Raw genomic sequence first — 15,695 nt, forward strand, 5'->3', positions numbered from 1 at the left:
AGGCTGCTCTACTCTTTGGTTAGGTTTTCTTGCCAAGTCTTGGTCATCCTCTTTCAGAGATTTCAGTGAAACTTTTGCAGTTACATTAAATATATAAAGCTTTTATTTCAAATCTGTCCTCCTATAGTTTCTATCCTTTTCTCTGCAACTTTATCTTAAGCTTTCTTTCCAACCGTTCTATTGCAGCTGTGGTAGACGGCCACTGTTCTCCTCTATCCATTAATAGTGGTGTTCCTCAGAGTTCTGTCCTGTCACCCACTCTCTTTCTATTATTCATTAATGGTGCCCAATCACACATGAAGCATTCTCAATACATGGACGAATAAGTTTCTTGTATAAAGTTAGCAATTAGGTGGGGTGAGAAAAACTCAGAAAGACAACTCGGAATGATTAATTTTATAGAAGTTAGCAAGAAATGAGATGTGAAGTTTCCAGTTTAGATTATAAGTAAAGAACAGACCAAGGATATTCAGTGTAGAATACAGGGACAGTTGAGCATCACTGAAGAAGAGGGAAATAATTGTCTGGAATCTTGTGCCAAGATGATAGATGGAGGAGTTAAATTTTTGAGGCAAAGAAAAATACTACATTTGCTCTACCCCAATCAGAAATTTTAGATCTGAAGACAAGCATTCTATGGTTTCCCTGTGCAATCTGTTTACTCCTCGAAGGGTTAGTTATCTATGGAAAGATGTAGAAAAGTGCAGGGTGTTATCATCAGTGCATGAATGAATAGGAAATGAAATTCAGTTTTAGATTAATGATGGACGATAGGAGCAAAGTGGGTGACAGAACAGATTCCAGAGAAACACACACTTTTAGTAGGTTTAGAAGAACTGTGGCCATCTACCACAGCAGGAATAGAACAGTCAGAGAAAAAACTTGATATAAAGTTGCCAAGAGAAGGATAGAAGCCATAGGAGGGTAGTTTGAACATCAAAGCTGTGTGCCAGACTCTATCAAAAAGCTTTTCATATATCTAACGCAACACCAAAGTTTTGCCAAAATCTCTAAAAGAGGATGACTAAGACTCAATAAAGTAAACCCAGTAGAGTGGCCTTGATGAAAACTATTTTTTTTTTTTTATGCAAGTGGGGAGACTGGGAAAGGGAAAAAAGAAAAAAAAAAGGTCCACTGGATTGCCAGTTATTAAGAGTTATCCAAAAGTCAGGGATAAATGTCTTGAGACCTCCCTCTTAAAATAAGTCAAGTCATAGGAAGATAGAAATACAGAAGCAGACAGGGAACACTAGAGTTTACCAAAGGAAGGTATGAATGATTGAGAGTACTGGTTAACTCTTGTATTAGAGAGTTGGACAGGACAGAATAGGGATGAGAAGAAGAAGAAAGCAAGGCTGCAGGAGGAGGAGAGGCATGCAGTTAGCTGATCATTAGAGCAGTTGGCATGAAAATAGCAATAAAAGATAGAAAGAAATGCAACATTTCAGAGGTGAGAAAGAGGCTGAAGACAGTCAGTCAGAGGATGAGAGTTGAGACGAAAAACTTTTGATTTCACCTTATCTAATAAAACTGTGTGAATGGAACCCCAAAAATGCAAAGAGTACTCCATACATGGGAGGATAAGGCCCTTTTACAGAGTTAGCATTTTGAGGGATGAGCAAAAATGGTGGAGATGCCTCAGAATGCCTAACTTCATAGAAGCTGTTTTAGCAAGAGATGAGATGTGAAGTTCCTTCTTTTGATTATGAGTAAAGGACAGACAAAGGATATTCAGTGTAGAAGATGGGGACAGCTGAGTGTCACTGAAGAAGAGATGATAGTTGTCTGGAAGGTTGCGTCGAGTTGATATATGGAGGAACTGAGTTTTTGAGGCATTGAACACTAATAAGGTATTAGTGTTCAATGCCTCAAAAACTCAGTTCCTCTGCCCCAATCAAAAATCTTAGAAAGATCAGAAGTCAGGCATTCTGTGGCTTCCTTGCATAATTTGTTGACTTCCTGAAGGGTTGGTCATCTCTGAAAAGACGTGGGAAGGTGTAGGGTGGTATCATCAGCATAGGAGTGGATAGGGCAAAAAGTTTGGTTAACCCTTTCACTACGGTGACGCCTATGTGGGCGTCATGAAGCCCCAGTAGCAAATACGGTGACGCCTACATAGACGTCATATTTCTTTTCTGAGCTTTCTTCAGTTCAGTTGTCCCGTATAGTGTGTCGGATACCAACTACACACGCCGTATGCTGTCCTTGAAATCCTAGTGCTCCTCCCACCATCCTTGTCTCCACCAATCACAAAAGATAAGCTACATGTGTCCCACCTTGTGTCTAAAATTACCCAATAGCATAGACTGTTCCCATCTCTCTCTCTCTCTCTCTCTCTCTCTCTCTCTCTCTCTCTCTCTCTCCTCCCTTCGTCTCCCTCTCCCTTCCCTCCCTCCCTCTCTTCCTCTCGAAAGATAAGCTACATGCGTCCTGCTTGTGTCTAAAATATTAGCAAATGTCACTTTCTCTCTCTTTCTCTCTCCTCCCTTCGTCTCCTCTCCTTCCTCCTCCCTTCTTCCTCTCGAAAGATAAGCTACATGCGTCCCGCTTATGTCTAATATTAGCAAATGTCATTCTCTCTCTCTCTCTCTCTCTTTTTCTCCGAAGAGAGAAGCATCCACTTTCCTCTTCGAAGGCGACATAGTGACTAAAAAATAGCAGCATAATACACAAAGACGACAAGTATGACAAGCTTGCACAAGTTTCCAGCTCGGCACTACCGCCCGTATATCATACAGGCGGGCTTTTCTAACATCCGGCGCAAAGGGATTAAGATCATTAATGAATAATAAAAAATGGGTGAAAGGATAGAGCCCTGAGGAATACCACTGTTAATAGATTTAGGAGAACAGTGGCCGTCTACCACGGCTGTAATAGAATGGTTGGAAAGGAAACTTGAGATAAAATTGCAGAGAGAAGGATAGAAACCATAAGAGGGCAGCTTGGAAATCAAAGCTTTGTGCCAGACTCTATCAAAAACTTTTGATATGTCTAATGCAACAGTAAAAGTTTCACTGAAATCTCTAAAAGAGGATGACCAAGACTCAGTAAGGAAAGCCAGATCACCAGTAGAGCGCCCTTGATGGAAGCCATTTTTTTTTTTTTTTGAGAGTAAACAAAGTGAGTGCATCATAGTACAGTGAAAGGTTTAATGAAAGTAAAAATTATGAAGTTAAACATTTAGGCAGTTTAATTAAAGTCATTATAATGTACACTAATGTTTGTATGTACGTAACTTTATAATGTTGATGATCTTAAATCTATGAAGGGAGGGAGAGTGAAATGAGAAAGACACTAACCGGCAACCTGTGGAATGTAAACAAAGTATCACATACAAAACTTATCTACCACATTTCCACAAGGCTTTCCATTTTATCCATTGTAGAGTCACAAGTTCAGGTGGTTCTTTTAGCTTGCAAGGAAGATATGGTCTCACCAGCCTTCTTAATAGAGTCTGCTGAATTGAAAATAGTTGAGACAGTAGATGAAGTCAAGACGGTGGCGAGCGATGCTATTAGTTTTCTCCTCTCTCGTGTTTGTGAATAATATCCAGCTTCACTTTGAGAGTAAGAGACTTCCTGGTCTTCTTAGCAACACCAGGTGACATTGCAGGGTGTTTTAGTGGTAAGTTGAGCGAGGGAAGACGAGCTGCTGCTGACGCTGTTATTGTTTTGAACAGGGGGAGTGAGTGGTGCGCGTGTTGTCCATGAGAGGCGCTGGTGTATTCAAAAGCTTGTTGGCTTGCGTGATACAGCAGTGCTTTCAAACTTGGAAAAAATTACCTGGATAAAACTTCGTTAAAGTGAGTTTGGTGTTCGTTAAACGAGCAGATGGTAGTAAATGAAACCTTCATTGTAGTGAACCTTCATTGTGGAACCTATATATATATATATATATATATATATATATATATATATATATATATATATATATATATATATATATATATATATATATATATATATATATATATATATATATATATATATATATATATATATATATATATATATATATATATATATATATATATATATATATATATATATATATACAGGCAACCCCGTTTAACGAAGGTTCACACAACGAAATTTCGCTATAACGAAGGTTTCATTTTACTACCATCTGCTCGTTTAACGAACACCAAACTCGCTTTAACGAAGTTTTATCCAGGTAATTTTTTTTTCCAAATTTGAAAGCCCCACTGTATCATGCAAGCTGACAGGCTTTTGAATACATCAGGAGCTGCTGGTACTAAGGCCTGCCTCAGGAGAAATCCTGAGACACCTGTAGAATAAAGATCAAGATCAAGCCTCTCGTGGACAACACAGGCTCTGCCGATACAAAGGTCTGACTCAGAAGAAATTCTGTGTAACCTGTAGCATCAAGATCAAGATCAAGATCACACGCACCAGTCAGAACATAACAGCGTCACCAGCAGCTCATCTTCCTTAGTTCAACTTACCACCAAAACGCCCTGCAATGTGGCCTAACGTTCCTAAGAAGACCAGGAAGTGTCTTACTCTCGAAGTGAAGCTGGGTATTATTCACAGACAAGAGAAAGGCCAGAAAACTAATAACATTGCTTCCCACCATGGCTTGACTCCATCTACTGTCTACTATTTTCAAGTCAAGAGACTCTATTAAGAAGGCTAGTGAGACCTCATCTTCCTTGCAAGCTAAAAGAACCACCAGAACTCGTGACTCTACAATAGATAAAATGGAAAGCCTTGTGGAAATGTGGTACATAAGTTTTGTATGTGGTACCATGATGCGCACTTTGTTTACATTCCATAGGTTGCCGGTTAGTGTATTTCCCGTTTCACTCTCCCTCCCTTCATAAAGTTAAGATCATCAACATTATAAAGTTACGTACATACATACATTAGTGTACATTATAATGACTTAAATTAAACTACCTAAATGTTTAACTTCATAATTTTTACTTTCATTAAACCTTTTACTGTACTATGATACACTCTTGCTTTGTTTACTCTCAATGGAAGTTCAAATCAGGGGTTAAACTTGTTATAATCGGTTCGCTTAACGAAGTTTCGCTTAACGAAGTGTTTTTTAGGAACGTAACCCCTTCGTTAAACGGGGGTTGCCTGTATATATATATATATATATATATATATATATATATATATATATATATATATATATATATATATATATATATATATATAAAGTGCATGAGATTCAAGTGATGGGAGGCTCAAGTACCCTTTATGGGCAACCTCTTTATCATTCCAGAACAGGTAGTGTTTAATCGAGGTTTAGAAGGTTTAAGTTGAAAAAAGGAGTGAGGAATGTATGCCTCCATGCCACACACTATCACCTCTGTTATGCGTTCAGCACACAGAGATGGGTCTCTGACACGGAAACAGTAATCATTCCATGGAAAATCAGCATAATGCCTACTCAGGTTCCCCCAACTGGCAGAGGAAAAATGCCAGAGGCACCTCCACTTTAGGGGATCATGAGGAGGGATTGGAGAAATAGGACAAGATACAGAAATGAGATTGTGATCAGAGGAGCTCAATGGAGAAAATGGGAAACACATAAGTAGAAGGATTAGAGGTAAGAAAAAAATCAAGAATGTTGGGCGTACCTCCAAGACAGTCAGGAATACAAGTAGGGTGTTGCACCAGTTGCTCTAGGTCATGGAGGATAGCAAAGTTGAAGGCTAGTTCACCAGGATAGTCAGTGAAGGGACAAGAAAGCCAAACTTGGAGCTGAACACTGAAATCTCCAAGGATGGAGATCTCCACAAAAGGATAGAGGGGCAGAATGTGCTCTAGCTTGGAAGTTTAATAGTCAAAGAATTTACTTTAGTCAGAGGAGTTAGGGGAGAGATAGACAGCACAGATAATTTTAGTTAGAGAGTGACTGTTGAGTCGAAGCCAGATGGTGGAAACCTCGAAAGATTCAAGAGCATGGGTAAAAGAGCAAGGTAAGTCATTGTGCACATAGACGAAGCATCCAGCTTCAGAATGAAAATGAGATAGAGAAAGTAGGAGGGAACAGAGAAGGTGCTACTGGCAGTTCCCTCGGACAGCTGTGTTTCGGTGAGGAAAACATGAGATTTAATAAAGGAGTGGTGGTATTCTACAGATTAATAATTAAATCCAAGACCATGCAGAAGTTAATGAAGAAAAAGTTGAGGGAGGTATCAAGTCATTTAAGATAGTGAAGCAACAGATGTTGCCATCAAGGCTGCTGATGATCTTCAGGCTTTCCTTACTGAGTCTTGGTCATCCTCCTTTAAGAGATTTTGGTGAAACTTTTGCTGTTCCCTTATATAGATCAAAAGCTATTAACAGTCTGGTCTTTTCAACATCACTTACTCACTCACTGACTGGCTGTCACACAGCCACAATTCATCTCTCAAATGTGTGATTGACTGTGTATGAGAAAGCTTTCATGCATTTTTCTTAAGGCCTCGAGTACTTGTAAAATAAAACAAACATTTAATAATTTTGAAATATACCATAATTTGCAAGTGTTGAATAGCCTTAACAGGGTTGTTATATCCGAAATTCAGTAAACAGAATAAATAATAGATATAAAGTATTTGGACTGGCAACTGGTGAGGCTCCAGCCAGTGTGTCAACTACCAATGTCTGGGTATTTCCTCAATCAACACCATTATTTAGTTTATATTTTATATGAGAAAAGAAAAAAAATTATGATTAAGTGGGATTTCCCTCAGTCTAAAAATAGTTCAGTTCTAATGAAAAACTGTTTAAAACTGAATAGGTTATAAGTGAACCATACTTGTGTGTAGAGCAAATAAATGCGTACCCAGGATATTGAAAAACGAAACGTAACCAATCATGTAGCAGATCCAGAATAGTAAGGAACAAATATCATAAATGTGAAATATAACAGTTAACTGTATATCAAGGAATACCTGTACATTGTATTTATTCCTAAGTATATCATAATGCAATTATTGATAGCCACTCCTAACACAATCTAAACATGGTGTCACTACCTACAGACATTCATCTGTACTAGACCAATGTTCCCCCTATCAGTCCATAGTAGCACCAAGATATGTGTGTAGTACGCTATCAACCTACTTACCTCATCAATCCATGAAAGTGGCAGAACTTTACCACCACATTTGTTATGGGTGTTTTCCAAACAGATAAGAGTTGTTCTAGGACAGTGAACATCTTCATCCCTCAAGCGACGCACAACCTCTTTAGCATCAAAGGTGCCTTCATGAGATGTTGGAATAATGTGAGGTTGTATACCACCAAGCTGAAACAGTACAAGAGAACAGAGATGATGCAAGAATATAAATAATTATAATGCATACTCACTATTCATAATATAAATATCAGTTAGATTGTATACCCCTATACATATAGTGTTATAAACCATCATGATTTTGCAATACATATTCGTAGATTAAAAAAATACCAGTTTCAAATGAAACACTGATATTCTTTACTAGTACAAACTAAATAATGGAAGGGTAAAATAAGCTGAGAAAGAAAAATACAGCTTTCCTTAAAGCTGTAAAGATGCTACAAGGACTTGCAAAACTTTTTTAAGAATTTCTTATCATACAAAACAATATGTTTATTTTAAAATCTACCATATTCTCAGGGTAACATAGCTCTGGACTTCATCTTAAAATAAGAAGTAACAGCAAACCATGAAATGATTAGTGATATGAAATTAAATTATTGCAATCGCAACAATGAAGAGAATAAGATGTGACAGTAAAGGATGGCAGTGCTGACCTGAGCCATGCCAGCCTGCTCATACAGGAATATATGTGCCAAGTCACCAAGTAGAACCTCTGATCCTCGGTGCTCACAGTGTGCCAGTACTGTAATACACATGGTGACCTACTCACTACCCCATGGTATGACATGCTCCTAAACAATTATCTTTATCTAACAGCAAATAAAAATATCAGTAACATGAATGTTACATGCAAGAATTGATAATCAATTTCAAATACATTTAACTTGAAAAGTATGTAATAAAATTATTTGGGAAACACATGACTATACTTTGTTGTTAAAAAATTCTTACATGAGATAAGGTTGCCCATAGTTCCTGACGGTACGAAGAGAGCTGCTTCTTTGCCAGTGAGGTGAATCATCCTGTTCTCCAGCTCTGAGGAGGCCACATCATACACCTCAAAACACTGCATGGCATGGTTTAAGCAGTATGAAAAATGTTTATCAAAGATAGAACTAAAACACAAATAGATATCAATACACCATTGACAAATCATCTAAAAAGATATTGACAGTTTGTTCTGAAAAGTACACATTCATTCATAAAGACTTGTAATATTTCTGAGACTGGGAAAAGGAATTTTCTTTTATTCTATGGATAACTTCAAACATGTAGAGAATGATTATAAAACAGCACTTAATTTCAAAGAAATTCATAAATCCTGAGTCTTCTATAAGTTTCACTATCACAGTAATTTTCAGTTACCCATAAAAGATATTACCCAAGACAAGGAGTTTGCAGTAAATTTACATGAACATCAGAGGTCATTAATGAGTTCCTTCTTTATCAAAATTATATAGTACTTGCAATATGAAGAAACTTTGGGACCACACAGCTCTGAAAACTGTTAATCTGGTACTGATTACAAGTGATTAGTGATGTATATACTGGAACCTCAGCTCTTGAACACATTAGTTCCTGAATGCCAATCAAATTACAAAGCGTTTGAAAACCAAAGTTAATTTCTATATAGGAATCAACATAAAATGATTTAATCTGTTCCCAGACACCCTTCCACCCTGTCTTAGTGGATTATGAAAGATGTTTCACATCATCATCACCTCAGAATTATTTACCCAGAAAGGATGCATTGAATGATCTTAGTAAAACAATTAATTCATCAGAATATACTGTTTAGACCTTTAAGACATTATTTTTTGTCACTGATCTAATGACAGAGAGGAGCAACTCACTTACTGCAAACTATGAAAATAATCATAACACTTAGACATCTTGCTGGTTGGGAAAGCTACTAGAAAAATGCGTTATGTGCCGTAGTGATGGTGCTGGGTGGTCATTGACAGAGCCACTGGTGGCTGAGCACCGAAAACTGTTTGTGTACATCAAAGCTCTTCAAAAGGAACACATTTAACTTATTTATTCAAAGACTGAATTACTGTCTTACATCCTGGTCTACTATAAATAGTATATAAAAATGAAGCAAATATTCATAGACACTGGATATTAGTAATAAACTGCAACTTTTGTTACTTGTTATGGTACAGCAAACAAAACAATTATGAGTTCAAGATTTTGTTTGAGAACCAATTTGTTCTAAAAGGGAGGCATTCGGTAATCAAAGTTCCACCGCAGTGTTGAAAACCAAGAAAAGTTCACACGATAATAAGAATAATTGAGAATATTAATAATTGAGAATAGTGAGGATTCAGAGGGAATGTAAACAAAACAGGCAATAAATAATGAAGACAAAAGAAAATGTCAAAATGCTTGAGCATATGCAATACACAAAAAGGTGTAGATTGAAATTCTATTCAATGCAAGACTGTTATGACTGGATGATCATGAGATACAATCTGAATAATGTAATTGGTTTAATTTACAGTGTGTGCAATAGAGAAGAAACACTGCAGGCAGTGGTGGTGTGTTGATAACGGAAATTATTCCATGCAGAACAATGACAAATGCTTTAAAAAGGCATAGTCAATGTGCTACTCCATTTTGCAATAGCCAACACTGTAGATATTCTATTGCCTATCTTACTAAAATATGGAATGGATTGTCTTATGACTATTTTCATCATATACCCTAATTTTTTTCTTTAAGTCATTAGTGCTGCTTGTCAGATATATTCTGTAATATTATGGTTTGCAGTCAGTACATTAATTACAAATTATTGTGATCTAAAGTTTCAATATCCATAGTAATAATAATAATAACAGTAACAATAATAATAATAATAATAATAATAATAATAATAATAATAATAATATAATGAGGATAATAATAATAATAATAATAATAACACAATAATAGAAGTAATTTCTATTTACAGTATATACAAGGCCTACAATCCCACATGCAGTGTCCCTCACCGACATCTTTATTCTTACGTTGATGCAAGATGTGAAGGTTTGCTTGGCCTATTCCCTTTTGAAGTATACTCAAATGAAAATATCATTAGTTACTAAAGTTTAGCCCGACTTCCATACAGTACCATAAAAAAAAAAAAAAAAAATGTTCCCTGTAAAATTTCTTTGTTTTTTTAATGAATATTTTCTACAATCACTTCCCACCTACAATGGGTTTGACTGAGTGACTGAGTGTGAGCAATGGCTTTCAAATGGGTGTTTAAATGTGGGTAACGAATTACCATGAGTGCTCAGTGAAATACTATGCCTAATGATGCCATGAGATGGTTTTTGCATTTTTCTATACCTTTTACTACTATTATTCTTTAACTTTCTTGGTTCCCCTACCATTAGTATGTACAAGAAATTATCAGGTTAAGTAAGAGGGAGTTCAGACCACATTCTGCAGTGGGTACAGCATTAATTACTGTTTTATCTTACAAATTATCACACATGATATTCTGTGTTATGATATAGATTACTGCATATGAGCATTATTTAATGAGGATATCTGTTGGTTTCCAAAGTTTAACAAAGTCTAGTTCAGCTTATTGCCCAATTTGTATTATCTTCATTTGGGCCAATTTTCAATTACAACTACATACACTGCAATGGATATTATCAAATGCAAATATCAATAATGATTGATACTTAGTGTAAAATGAATGTGGCACAAAATGTGCAAATGGTGCTATAGTGTTGTGGAGTGGATGAAAAGAAATACACTGAAGTACATGATTATATTCAAAGGATGAGAACCAAAGTGAAGAGGAATAAACATTTGTCTTTGAAGTTGAGTCCTAGTTGGAGAATGACCCTTGGAATATGGGCAGATAGTTTAAGGTAACATATTCGAGGGAAAGGATTTCATCAAGTAATGAAAGAGTGTTTATATTAGGAAACAACGAGGCCTTTTTACTAAAGTCATACTGTATTAATATCAGGAAACAGGGAGAGATCAGAGTCTCAGAGAATCTCTTATCTGAGATATAAATGATTAAAAATTAGTATACGTAATGCCAAAATTATTTCTTTCAATGATAATAGATTATTTCATTTATAATGATCAGAATGGTCTGTACCTGAAACTGTAGGATCCTCTCGGTAAACATCATCTCCTAGAAGAGCTTCCATCATGGCTTTCTTCATTCCATCAGTGGGCTTTGTTACTGTATCAGAGCGTAAATCTACAATATGGTGCTGCAATAAACAGATGAACATACTTCAAAATATATAAGATGCATCAAGATGACATATCAACTAAAACATACAAAATATTAAGTTCAGCTCATTGTTTAATAACAATTAAACAACTACTGTTAATAATACATAGCTCGATGACAATAAAACATAAACAGAAATGAATTACTATGACAAATACCTTGACCTCCTCCTGAGAGGATGTGAGAGGGGGTGGTGACCACTGGTGGTACATCCTCAAATGGGGTGACTTGTGGCTCCACCATCTCATCAAACCTTGGCTAAGTCTAACCATTCTGCCAAAGTGAAATATGATCAAACTAGGGTAAGTTTGCAAAAAATTGCTTGTCTACTCATCCAAGTACATATATTTCAAGGTTTTAAATTATTGCTTTTCCCTCAAAAATAATATCTTATAAATATAAATTCTTAAGATAAAACATTGTATCATCATAGCTGGACAGCAAGATTTACATTTAAAAACATTTTGAGACAATGCTCTCGCTTTGTTCACAATATGTTCAATAAAGCTATAGAATGCATAAGAGAAGAATCACTATTACATCTAAATCCTCATTGTCAATAAGTTTTCCATTGATGGTGTCTATGAATAAAACTCACATCATTCTAACTAATACATCCACAACAAATCTCAAGTAAACATTTAGTTTCAGTTCATATAAAAGAACAACTTCAGATATCTTTGTAGTTTCTGACAGGATGACAAATCCACAGCAAGACTCGGATCATCGAAATGATACCTGCAAATACTTTCTGAGGTTATCAACAAATAGTTCAGTTATTTCTGATGGCACTGGGTAGCCAAGTGATTTGCACAGATGAGGAATAACATTTGAAACATTTAATTATAGCATACAGTTATACAATAACAATAATATCTAGTCTGTAATGTTGTATATCAGTAGCTTGCCTTTAGGATGCAGAGATTTTCAGGCAAAACCCTAACTGACTAGACAACAATGATTCCTGAGGGACACCAATCCTCACTAAATGCTAAAACAATAGCAATATAGAAGATTTATATGTATATATATATATATATATATATATATATATATATATATATATATATATATATATATATATATATATATATATATATATATATATATATATATATATATATATATATATATATATATATATATATATGTTTGGGCTGGACTGTGTTCAAGTAAAAAAAGCACAATAAATTCAATTACTCTAATATATTTAAAAATGTGTCAAACTTAATTTTTATAAAAGAAATTGTGTAAACTGAGTCACTTGTATCTTAAACATATCTTGTATAAGATTTTATGTTGGATTAGTGTCCTTAAGTGGGTGTCCAAGGAGGATGAAGCCCTTACATAGATTGGGTTACATTAGTCAAGAAATTTCCCATTCTATGGCATTTTGTCTTTTTGATTTTTCATCAGTCTTTTTTTTTTTATCTCTTCTATCATATAGCCTTACTTCTCCACCCAAACTTGCTTGTCCTGGAGAGGTGGCAATAAAATACATGAGCTACTACTGGTAACATTTATCCTGCAGTAGATGTTATCACCATCACCTCCATTCATGAGATTCCCTAAATTCTCAAAATATTCAGGACTTGAATTAGACATAATCTTCCTGATCAAAAGCCATGTTGTTGATCATTAAAGGGTTTATTTCCACTGTGTTTAAATAATTTTCTCTGTATCACACATTATACCATCTGATTTATTTCCTGTCTCTCCTGTCACTACCATCAGAGGTCACAGATGTAAGGTAGCCAAACCACACACCCTCACAGAATGTACACATAGGTTCTTCAGTGTGAGATGTATTGACCACTGGAGTGCACTACCAAATAATGTCATGAGTGCATCTTCAAGAAAGGATTACATGGATCACTGAAAGAGGCAATGTTCTCTTATAGATTGAAGTCACCATCAGTAAACTGACATTCTACAGCTTCTCATTCAAAAATGCACTACCACTACATTGCTGTTTTGCACTGTGTTAACTTCTTTATTAACAGAAATTGGTAAATTTGCAGTTTCAACCAATATCCCCTATCTCTACCATCACCCCCCAACCCCTCCAACAAGCTTGGGGGCCTTTAGGGGGGTTTTGATGGGAGGAGGCATATATATATATATATATATATATATATATATATATATATATATATATATATATATATATATATATATATATATCAGTTAATTTTCTTTTTATCTAAGGAAATTTTCCTGTTTGAAGAATTCCCCTAAATCTACGGAAATTTCCATAAATCTATGGAATTTTCCTTAAATCCTTCAGTGTAGGGAAATTTTACATAACATAACCTTCCCCCTATAGGAGACTAACCTAACTCTAACATAAACTTAACCTAACGTAATCTAGTTGGGGGTGGGCTACGACCCCCATCCCCCGCACCACCCCTTCACTAGAACACTAACCTAACCCTAATATAAACCTAACCTAACGTATTCTAGCCTTGGGGGCTGCGTCCCCTCGCACCCCCGCCTCTAGGACACTAACCGAACGCTAACAAACCTAACCTAACGTATTCTAACTGGGGGGGATGTATCCCCTAACCCTAACATAAACCTAACCTTACATATCATAGCTTTAGAGCTGCTCACCCCCCACCCTCGACTCCGACACCCCTGTGCTAGGACCTGGTCCTCTTATATAGCTTCACACAATATGCCATCTCTACCAATGTCCCTCCAGTATAAATTCATAACTCACAATACCCTAATGAGAGGATGAAGGTCCTGGCTGTGGGTCATCCTCTACTCAAGTGTCGTTAGGTTCACTGTCCTCCATGGAGACAGCAGGAACGATGATTTCCCAGTAATCAAATTCGCAACCTTTACATCTCAAGTCAATGGTGGCCATGGCTGAACTGTGCACACATGTCTCTGTCCACCTGTCTGCCCAACTGTGCCCTGCCTATGAATACATATAGCGAATTACCATTGGCACAGCTCGTGGTGTTAAGACAAAAGAACTATAGACACAATAATAATCCTATTCAGCAGTTACCCCACAAATCCCAGCTACAAACATATGCAAGTCAGTGTACTGCTCATTTCCGAGAGCACGCCGCAGACATAGCACATTCCCCGACCTACTGCAGCGTTATTATTCATGTCTGATAGGGTAAAGTAGGGTTAGAAATGCTCGTAGAAGTGTGATCCAGACCGTGAAAATGTGTGTAGTTACATGTGGTGTATTGGGTGAAACTACAAGAAAATTAAGGAAACTGCAAGAGGCTGTCAGGCTTGCATGTGCCAGTCCTTGTGTGAACAAAACTACCTAAGCCCACATATCATCCTCATCCACAAATATTTCTAATCTTCTTTTAACCCTGTTGATTCATCACTAACATGATTACTGAGTCTATTCCATTCATCAACTACTGTTAGAGAACTAGTTCCTTCCCATTTTATCCTTAAACCTAAATTTATCAAGCTTGAACCCATTATTTCTAGTTCTATCCTAGCTGTTGATCCCAAGAACTTTGCTCATGTCCCCTTTACCACTTATGTCAGGTTTTCTCTTAACCTACGACTCTCTAAGGAATGCAAATTCAGTATCGTCAATCTCGCTTTGTATTCTTTTACACACTCCTTTGCACCGATTTTAATGGACATCTATCCTTCCTATATTGATGGGACCAGAACAGTGCAGCATAATCAATGAACGTCCTGATCAGAGGATCTAGATTATGCTGTGCAGTTCTGGTGCCGACACCACTGGAAGGATATAGGTGTAGTATTAAAATCAGTGCATAGCATAGAAGAATGTCTAAAAGCAAAATGATACAGAGGATGAGGGGTATGAATCCCTACGAAACGAGACTGAAGATACTAAATTTGCATTCCTTATATATTACATGGATCGCAATGTTTGTTAGAAGGGCTGGTGTGTCAGCAGATCTTGGCTCCCCAATATTCTAGGCCATTAAAAATATAATTGCCTGACTACTGAGACCTTGGGTAGCCAACCCCAGAGGTGAGCTGGTGGCTGAAGCTTAGGTACATTAGTTCATTCTGTACAACTAAATATTTAATATTATTTCCAGCTTCAACACAGCATCTAACATGTACGCACTCTAGCTCTGCGTGTCACACTGCAGTTTAGCTCTTACCTAACCATTTTGCTAAAAGGTAACACAGCGTCAGGGACAGGCGGTAGCCACACACCAACTTCACCAAGTCACCAACAGGTTGCTGGGCAGACTTCCTCAGCCTCCTTACGTCATCATCTAATCTAATCGCGTATCTACTCTTCTTTGTGGGAAATTCTACGATAATTATATAATTTTCCAAGTTCAATATCAGCTCAACAATAATAATA

General features: G+C 36.5%; 1 protein-coding gene across 3 annotated transcripts in view; it reads right to left on the bottom strand.

Annotated features, from left to right (window-relative positions):
• Positions 1 to 15,635, bottom strand: part of LOC123518854 (probable low-specificity L-threonine aldolase 2) — a 39,418-nt gene extending 23,783 nt beyond the window's left edge. For 2 of the 3 annotated variants that reach the window (XM_045279902.1, XM_045279901.1), the window contains exons 1-6: positions 15,487 to 15,635; positions 11,518 to 11,632; positions 11,219 to 11,336; positions 8,059 to 8,142; positions 7,761 to 7,849; positions 7,093 to 7,272 (exon numbers count right to left, since the gene is read on the bottom strand). In XM_045279902.1, the coding sequence (XP_045135837.1) occupies positions 7,093 to 7,272; positions 7,761 to 7,849; positions 8,059 to 8,142; positions 11,219 to 11,336; positions 11,518 to 11,632; positions 15,487 to 15,494 (594 nt within the window). In that variant the 5' untranslated portion in view covers positions 15,495 to 15,635. The remainder of the gene's footprint in view (positions 1 to 7,092; positions 7,273 to 7,760; positions 7,850 to 8,058; positions 8,143 to 11,218; positions 11,337 to 11,517; positions 11,633 to 15,486) is intronic. The other variant, XM_045279903.1, reaches the window with a different exon arrangement.
• Between the last annotated feature and the right edge of the window lie 60 nt (positions 15,636 to 15,695).

The sequence above is a fragment of the Portunus trituberculatus genome, chromosome 44 (assembly GCF_017591435.1).
Source record: "Portunus trituberculatus isolate SZX2019 chromosome 44, ASM1759143v1, whole genome shotgun sequence".
Lineage (NCBI taxonomy): Eukaryota > Metazoa > Arthropoda > Malacostraca > Decapoda > Portunidae > Portunus > Portunus trituberculatus.